At 31.3% G+C, this 9,810-nt stretch overlaps 1 protein-coding gene across 9 annotated transcripts in view; it reads right to left on the bottom strand.

Moving 5' to 3' along the window:
• cep85 (centrosomal protein 85) overlaps nucleotides 1-9,810 on the bottom strand; it is a 53,169-nt gene that overhangs the window by 21,746 nt on the left and 21,613 nt on the right. For 5 of the 9 annotated variants that reach the window (XR_012392458.1, XR_012392457.1, XR_012392463.1 and 2 more), the window contains exons 1-3: nucleotides 8,466-8,641; nucleotides 5,906-5,960; nucleotides 5,689-5,811 (exon numbers count right to left, since the gene is read on the bottom strand). Coding sequence is in view for 6 of the 9 variants with exons in the window: in XM_009292585.4 (XP_009290860.1) it covers nucleotides 5,689-5,811; nucleotides 5,906-5,945 (163 nt within the window). In the remaining 3 variants the exon portion in view is untranslated. Of the gene's footprint in view, nucleotides 1-5,688; nucleotides 5,812-5,905; nucleotides 5,961-8,465; nucleotides 8,642-9,810 lie in introns of those variants that run through there. The other 4 variants (XM_073926534.1, XM_073926532.1, XM_073926533.1 and 1 more) reach the window with 1 other exon arrangement.

A 9,810-nucleotide genomic window follows, 5' to 3' on the forward strand; every position in this document is an offset into this window, starting at 1 on the left:
GAATGTCACGGTACGGTATTTATTGAATCATTTACAGGAAAAAACAAAACTTATGAAAATACTCCAAAAAAGAGCCAAAAGTGTCAATGACATACAAATTAGCCATCTATCTGTAAGCTTTGAAACAGGAACTTCAATTTTAATAACAAAAAAAATATTAAACCATGTAAAAAAAAATTTAAGTTTTTAATTTAGTATTGTTGAAAACTCATCACATTCAACATTTAATCACTCACTCACTTAGATAGAGATGGGTTTAAAGGAAAATTATCATATAAATATAATCTGGTAAAAGCTGGTATCTCTGGGCATTTACAATGTCCCCTGCAACAGAAAAAAAACCTCTCATTTGGTACTGAGGTTTCTGGGACAAGAGAGATATGACTTATATGACTTATTTCTCGAGCGCCGAAAACGGAGCGTTTTGAAAACGCTGGAGAGGCCGTTTTCATTCTGAAACCTGCTGCTCCGTCTCAGTGTGGATGGGGAAAGACGGAGACATCTGAAAACGGAGGCGGGGCTGCAAACGTTCGCCTATCTGATTGGGGCTTTTCCTCAATATTAAGTAGCCCACACACAGTTCAGTCTCGCATCCTCTTCTTGTAAGTTAAGACTTCGCAAGTTTGATCAAGGCTGCAGTCTCCCCCTTCTCAGTTTGATATGGAAAACATACCGAGGACACGCGTAAATCTTCAAAGGGAACAGTGTACTTTATAACTTCATTCACATCACCTTGGCTACGTTGTTTCACTTTCTCAACAATAAAATGTAAACATGATTTAAGGAACTGCCTATTTCCTTTTTAATATTAGAAAACTAACAGACAGCAGAAATGTTGAGGCGTCGTGCTGCATATATGAGCGTCATCTTCACTGTGAGGATATTTATAACAAAACGGAGCCTATAACAACTACCTCCTTTCAATTTCAGTGAAAATACGAAACGCACCCTCACTTTTGTTGAATATCAGTTTTAATAATCGACAATTATAAAAGTATCACATACAATAAGTTTATACATTGTATGAAATAAAGGCAAGCGATCAGTCAATGTACCTGGATAATCATTAACTTATCTTTGCGCTTAACCAAAACATGTTACCCGTGAACAAGTAACTTAATAGATTCCAATGACCAAAGTCAGGGAATTGGCCTATGTCGTTAGATAAAGACAACAACATGAATGAAATATCACGTTTAGCAAATATAGTGAGATTAGATCCAGCGGAAGATGCTTGATGAGCAGTCCGACAAGCAGAGCTCTCATCTGGGTAGAAATGCTGGAGCGCTTGCCCGAGAGTGTCTGTGGTCACGTGATGTGCGTTTTCAGCGTTTTGGTGTGGACGGAGAGCTGTTCAGAAACGCTGGGTAAAACGCGAGTGTGGACGCGGATCATTTTCATTCTACAACGCCGTTTTAAAACTAAAACGCACTCTTGTAAAAGGGGCCTTAGAGTTTTACAGCTCTTTTTGATCCCCGCTTCTAGCAGCACACTCCATTTCCGCATTACTGGATCTGTAGCGACAACAGACCGCAAGGGATGATGGGGATTGTAGTTTTCGCTACCTCCCGTTCGCTTCATTCGCCTGAGCAAATTTTCTCAGAAGACCTATAGTTTTACCGAGTCATGCGACTTCGGTAATATCGAAAAAAATTAATATTGCGGTATGACGGTATTTACAATACCGTTACATCCCTAATATTTACTGACCGAACACCATTGTCAATAACGATAAAAAAATAAAAATAATAATAAAAAAAACCTTCAATATGAAGTGCTACAGCTTTATTAAAATGCGGCTGCTGAGTGTGCACCATGGTGGGAATGTCAATAAACTTAAGTGTTATTTCCAATTGAGGCGCATGGCTTGGTGCAACGCAACCGTTTTCCAGGTGCACCAAGATGAAAACATTTCCGCAGAACCAACTAATCTGCTTTACACTTTGCAAGCAATATACACACTTCAGTAATAATGGCAGACAAACACAGAGCACCCAAACACTGCATTCTCTTCATTAATTCAAACTATTATCAGAACCAAAACAATAGTTTGTTTGTTTGTCATCCTCTGAGAAATTGGTTGATGGTCGCCTAGTTATGCGAGATGCCAGAGGACCATGAGCACATAACATATTGAAAATGGTGAAGGAAACAGGATCCACGCTCGCAAGCTTTTCATGTCCTTTTAGACGCAACATGTAAACGGACTCCGTTTGGGTTTTGCCACCTCAGGTCCGAATAACAATAAACATGAAAATAAGTATGGTGATGAGCAGAAGTGAGGAGATTGTAAATTTTAAAAAAGCATATAAGTGGTCAACAGAGTGTTTTTTTGGCTTCTTGTGACCCCCACTAGGTCCCCATCTGAAAGAGTTTTAGCATAGTGGGTATTTTAATCAGCTTTACCATTTGTAATGTTGTATTATGTGTTTGATTAACGACGGTTGGTTCCGTTACTTGAAAGCTCAGATTTGATTATCATAATTGGTTTTGTTAATAGATTTTGTGGTTTACAGAGTGATTGTTTAGACACCTTACAGATGTTGATCTACTTAAAAGTTTGCTTTAATTGTTCAGCGTTTTCACTTTATAATTGCACACACACTTTCAAACATTTTAAGTTTGAGCCTCTTTAGCACTTATGCTTATTTTATTATAAAAAAAATAAGAGACAAGAAGTATTTGTTCATTTTATTTGTTTTTGACTATTAAAACTATTTGCCTTAGAAATATTAGTAAATTTAAATTAAGTGGTTAAATAAAAAATCATTTTATACCTAAATAGATTGTAAAAACATTTTCAATTATTATCGATTATAACGAATGACATTAAACATTGTTATTATATTGTGATTTTTTTTCCTTGTATCGCACAGCCTTAAAAGAAGCTGGATTAAAATGCATTATTTCTACAAAATTATTACAGCACAACTGTTTTCAATATTATTAATTTAAAGAAAAAAAACTGTAAAGAAAAATACACCAAAACAAAATTTGTATTTAATTATAATATAGCCTTAGTGAACATAAAAAAAGTATAGTCAACGCAAAACGATAGTGTACATAACTACTTTAAAAAATATGTTAAACTTATTATTTAAAAAAATATAATAATAATAATAATAAATATATACATATAAACAATATTAAAAAATAAAATAGTATATTTAAAAAAAAAATAGTTTCACATTACTGCTAAAAACAAGTGACAAAAAAAATTGTTTAGACAATGTGTTTTGAGACTCACCTATGTTGCTTTAAAACTTATGTACTTGTTAGTCTAACTTAAATATTGGCACATCACAAAAATAACCAATAAGGACATCCAAAAAGCACAATGCAACAATAAACTACATACATTAGCACAATAAAAACAAGCATGTTCTCAAGCACATGGCACATTCAGTACCGATCTGTGGTAATCACAGTGCACCAGCTCTTCAGAACAGCTAATCTATGTGCATTACTTGTTAAACAAGGCAGTGAGAATGATACGAGACCAGGATCAGAGTTTCCATTGGGCTCTCCAGGTCAGGCCCTTCTAATGAGACCCCCATCAGTGTAAGTGCAACAGCGCCTGAAGGAATCTCTGGTATGGAATATCATATCCTCCTCTAAATCTCATAGGGGCTCCAGAACTATGAGCACATCTCCACGACTAAAATACACATATCAGTCTAAAAACAGCCAGCATGATGTCGTAAATAAAACCACTGTTTGTTTGGCCAAACGTCAGGTGCCATATAAAAGAAAATTTGAACTGATGATGTCTGAGGTGACTTAAGAAAACATGACTCTTCCAAGATGTTATCAATAAAATCGAGTGTGAAGTTTACATTGATTTGTTTAAATGAATATCAGTTTTCTTCTTTCCCTTTGGGTGCCCGTGTTTCCCCACATTTGCCATAAAAACACACAAACAACATGGCAGCGTCAGCGTACAGGGAAAAACTTGGGAGAAAGGTTGCGCTCTTTGAAGTTAAAGAAATTCTCAATTAATTAATTCACATTTGAAAGAAACTTACTGATCTATTGCTGACTCCGATTGCTGTTTCCAGATAAATGACGTGACCCATCCAAAGACGTTCATTAATGTAAATATCAACACTGACAAAACTCTCTCAGTGTACTAGACTAATCTACCAGATTCAGCAATTTGACATAAATAAAAACAACAGTTTATCCCACTAGCCTAATGTAAGAACCTTATTTGAACTGATATACTACAAAATGAAATTGAATAAACCTCTGAATGCATGTTCACTGAAAAATAAAATAAAATAAAATAAATAAATAAAATAAATAAATAAATAAATAAAATACAAAAAAATAAATAATCTTGAAAGAGAAATTTATAATGGAATTGTATAAAATGGTTTAATTTATATTATCATGATAATACAAGTCTGGTATGCAATTTTAAATAGATTTGTTAAATTTGATTGTTAAGTGACAGCTTTTTTTGTAGTTTTTTTATCCTATAATCAATTATAATTATGATAAGGTTATATAGCGTTAACTATTTATGTGGTGGGAAAACTTTTTTTTTTGTGAGAAAAAATAAATTGGGGATTTTTTTAAAGGCCATATCTCCCAGCCCTAATGTGAGCTTTATTTGAAAAATTCATGATAAATGCCCTACAAAATACACATACACTTATCAAAGATACTTATGAAATATGCTTTTTACCAGGTCAAACACAGATACATGTACACTGAAGCATTTCAAAGCCGCGTCTATCGGCTGATAAGTCTGAGCAATCCACTGATGGATAAACTGATCGACACAACTTTGAAGTTCCATGTAAATGTATTTAAACTGGTCAACTGTGGTAAAATGCGATTAACTAATGACTTTCATGGTCAATCACAGTCATATCTGTTAAGCACGTGAACACAATGCTTAAATAGCAGTTTAAGAATGCGCTCCTTTGTTAGTGAAAAATTTGTTTAAAGTCCAGTGCCAATTGGTACGCAAGTTACTTAAGATACTTTTGACAACTTTGACATACTTTTGTTTTATGATAGTGTTTGTTGTCTTAATTTATTCCGGTCTTAATTTGTTGTCTTTGCTAAAGTTAAAAAACATTTTGAAAATCCAAAAACAATCACTGCATGTTGAAGACTACTAGAATCGTAGCATAGTGGAATGACTATATTACACTTGATTATGAAAGTAAAGGAGAAAAAAAGTTATTTTTTTTATAATACATCAATATATTGAAAATATGCAAATACAAAATATTGTAAATATATAAATTTAACTCAATATTAATTTCCAGTTAAGTTCAGCTGTTAAATTTAATTTTACATGTTTAACACTATTTTGTCCACATATTTTAATCAGACATTTTGAACAGTTTGAATGATTGAATTCATTAATTTATGAGCGGCCCACACATTTTAAGATACCAGCACAAAAACACACTCAGCAAAATATAAATTAAAATATTTTGAAAATATTGAGATGCAAGATTGTATTGCACACTCCCTAATTCACAAAAAAATATATTCATGACTGCTATTTATTAAATTCTGTGAGTGCTGTGTGCTGGGATATCAGTCTTTTAATTCCCTATTTTATTTACAAGGCTACTGTTGGGGCTCATAAGGTCTCATCCATGTGAACTCCGGTCTATTACATAACAGGAAACCAAATGGACATGACAATCTCTGAATATTTCTCACCTTCAGTGTGGTCAAAGGTACCCAGTCCCATGTCCCCACTGTCCACTTTGCTGGGCCGCCATCCAAAGCGGCTCTGGAACTTCTCAGAAACAGCTGGGGTCGCCCATTCCATGTCAGAGAGTCCTAATAGAGCAGACAACACGCGTGCCATGTGACTATCTATTATGGTTTTGAAGTACCAAAAATAATAATGTCCTGGATTGAACTGGAGCTGTACCTGTGAGTTCGGAGCTCTGGTATTTCTGTGAAGTAGTCATTCCTATGACGGAGACCTGAATTTAAAGATCAAGACAAACAAACAAACAAATAAATAGAATAATGTTAAAACTATAAAACATAAAAATATATCTATAGGCAGAAAATAGGATACACTGTGTAAAAAATTTCCTTAAAACAAAGTGTATTGAACATTGTTATTTATTTATTTTTTTAATTATGTATTGTTATTATTTGAATTTACGTAATGTATACATTTGAGCAATCTCATGCAAATGTCAACCTTGCCATGAAAAAAAGTTTTCACCAAAATAGAGAAACAGTTTCTACATTTTTTGTCTAAGCAAGTATTTTACAGTGTTTTAAGAATACTCATAAACATATTTGTCATTGTTTTAAACTATTATATTTAATTTACCAAAATCACACAAGTGGCAATTTCACCGGTGTCACATCCACAACGAAGCTTTAGGATAGATGCAAAAATGTCAAATAAAATTAATAATTTTTGTTCTATAGAGAGCAGACTCTTATCTGTTTGATTGGCATTATTTATTTTGTGTTGTGCAGTTTAATTCACAGAATTTCTACAACGTATGCTGTGTATACTATAAACTCGCAAACATTTATGTCACATCCATAATGCATGTTTATTTTCCTCATTTAAAGAATAAAACATGTTTACAGATTGATATTTTCTGATCCCATAACTCTGTGGTTAGTTCTTTTGGATAATACAAACAGATATGTCAATATAATATTAATGTATACTTTCTATGTGAATTTATGTTTTGAGTTTTTACTGCAAATGTCACATCCGTAACGCCGGAATTGCTCATTTTTTTTCACCTTTTTACACATTTGTTTGATTTCTGGGGTTTTAATATTTCAGAACAGGTTTGTTTTTTTATTTATAACAATACATTTTTTTCTTTATTTTCTTCTGAAGTTCAAGCAAATCCCAATAAATATATTTTAGAAAACAGTAAATCGTTTCGCTTAGTTTGACTTTAAGCTTAATTATATTTTTAAAGACAACTATATTTCAGTGATGAATTGTTGAAAAATATATTTTTTAAATTTAAAAAATAAAACATTTATTTTTTTAAATAACATAAAATTGTAAAAAATATTTAAAATAGAGGAACTAAAACATTTACAGTAACAGTTTAGAATAATATGCAAACTTAAGAACCAACTTAAGCTCGATTATATTTTCAAAAATAACTAACTCAGTGATGAATGATGAATTGTTGAGAAATATATTATAAAAACTAGCTGAGTAAAAACTGTTTAGAGTAATAAAAACTAAAATCCAACTTAAGCTTGATTATATTTAAAAAAAAACTATTTAAGAGATGAGTTGAGAAATATATTATTCTTAATTTTTAAAATCATTATTACTTACATAAAAATATAAGAAACAATAAAAAAAACATAACAAAAAAATCATATATACATATGTGTATATATGTATATATGTATATATATATATATATATATATATATATATATATATATATATATATGTATATATATATATATATTTATATGTATATATATATATATATATATATATATATATTTATATGTATATATATATATATATATATATATATATGTATATATATATATATATATATATATATACATATATATATATATGTATATTTATATTTATATATATATATATATACATATATATATATATATATACATATATATATATATATATATATATATATATATATATATACATATATATATATATGTATATTTATATTTATATATATATATATATATATATATATATATATATATATATAYACATATATATATATATATATATATATATATATATATACATACATATATATATATATGTATATTTATATTTATATATATATATATATATATATATATATATATATATATATATATATATATATATCACAGTAACAGCTTACAGTAATCTGCAAAACCAAGATCAAGATCAAGGCAAGATCCAACTTTAACTTAATTATATTTTAAAAAACAACTATATTCCAGTGATGAATAATTGAAAAATATGTTATTCTTAATTTAAAAAAAACATTTAAATATCAAAATATATAAACAATAAAAATATATTTAGGAACAAAGAAAAAGATTCACAGTAACAGTTTAGAATCTGCAAAAGTTAAGATTCAACTTAAGCTTGATTATAGTTTAAAGCACAATTATATTTGGCTATGATCACGATTTTACTTTAATCTGCACATTTAACGCTAAAAATGTCAAGTAAACTTCACAACATCAGAACCAACGTTAATTTTGAACAACCTAAGCTAAGTTTAGAATAACACTAGCATAAAAGCAAACGAGTTAAGTTATATAAAACTAAATAAATTGTGTTCTCATAACACCAGGTATAAAACAATGTAAAAAGTTTGTATCAAGTCTGAAAACAAGCTCGCAACATGTTGTTTCTTCAGTCAAACACACTAACTAGACGCAGACATAGCCAGGCTAGCTAACTATAAGAGTTTCAAACACAATAAAAAGTAAACAACTCCACGTACCTTCACTCACGGGATGAAAAAGTCTTTACTAACGACAATAATGATGCGAACACAGTCCAGAGGGACAATAATGCGCTTCATCACACGACAGACGCTGATTGGGTGGTAATATCAACAAAGACCCACAACAGACGAACTAAAAGCGGCCTGGAGCTTCAAATACCCGCCGCGGACTCACAGAAACTCGCGTCTCTTTTTTTCAACCGTTATTTTAGTTCTTCTTCTGCGTTTGGAGCTCGTTGCGGGGTTGAGTGGGCGAGCGCCACCTGCCGTTTGCTTCATAAGTTGCAGGCGCCACTTCAAATGCTGCCATAGCCCAGCACATAGGACTGTATTTAGCTGCCCAACTTCAGGATGTCCTGTTCCTGTATCACTGACAAAAGATTTTATAAGAATCTTAAATGTACAACAAAAACATAGATTTAATGCCACGAACACTGGATAAGAACAGTTCTTGGAGAGTAGGGAGGGTTGTACCAGTGATTCACTTCGCAGTCCGAACTATTCAACGTAATTTTCGAAGGTCAGATTTGGTAGCTGAGCTAAACCGGACCGTTATTGAAGTGCAGAGGACTGATTCAATGATGGAAGTGTGTTTTATATTCTGTTTTCTTTCAGTCAATCTGTCTTTAATTATTTGTTTCATTGGCAAAGGAGGGCTAATTAGTCTGGAAAAGCTCAGAGAAAAAAATAATGCTAAAAAATGCAATAAAAGTAAATATTTTATTATATTCATAATTTTTTTGGATGGTTTAGCTCCTTATTTATCAGGGGTCACCACAGCAGAATGAACCACCAACTACTCTGGCATATGTTTTACACCATGTTTTACCCACTTTGAAGTGGGAAACTGAACATATACCGTGGGTATGGAAACGATTCAGACCCCCTTGAATGTTTCACTCTTTGAGCTGCCATTTAAATAGTGTTGTGTATGAACTTTGGTCAGTTATTATTAAACTGAATCAGCCTTAAACGGAATTATGCTAATAAATGACTATTTGTATTTGCCTCACTGATTAAGTTTGCATTATTATATATCCTGTTTATTGTTGTAATCATGTGAAGCTTCTTTAAACTAACACTTAAGTGCAATCAAATAATATTATCTTACTTTAACTCGTCTTTTTTATTGATCGATATTAGCCAGAGAGCCACAGCACCAAAAACATAGAATCATTAGACATCAACTGCTCCAAATCTAGCAGCAGAACACAATCTGCTCACCTTTTCTTTCTCTCTGAATTAATCAATATAATAATATTCAAAGTAAAAACACAAAACAAAATCAATTTATAATAATAATAATAATAATAATAAGATAAAAAAACATGATAGAACAAAC

Source organism: Danio rerio, chromosome 16 (assembly GCF_049306965.1).
Source record: "Danio rerio strain Tuebingen ecotype United States chromosome 16, GRCz12tu, whole genome shotgun sequence".
NCBI classification, from domain to species: domain Eukaryota; kingdom Metazoa; phylum Chordata; class Actinopteri; order Cypriniformes; family Danionidae; genus Danio; species Danio rerio.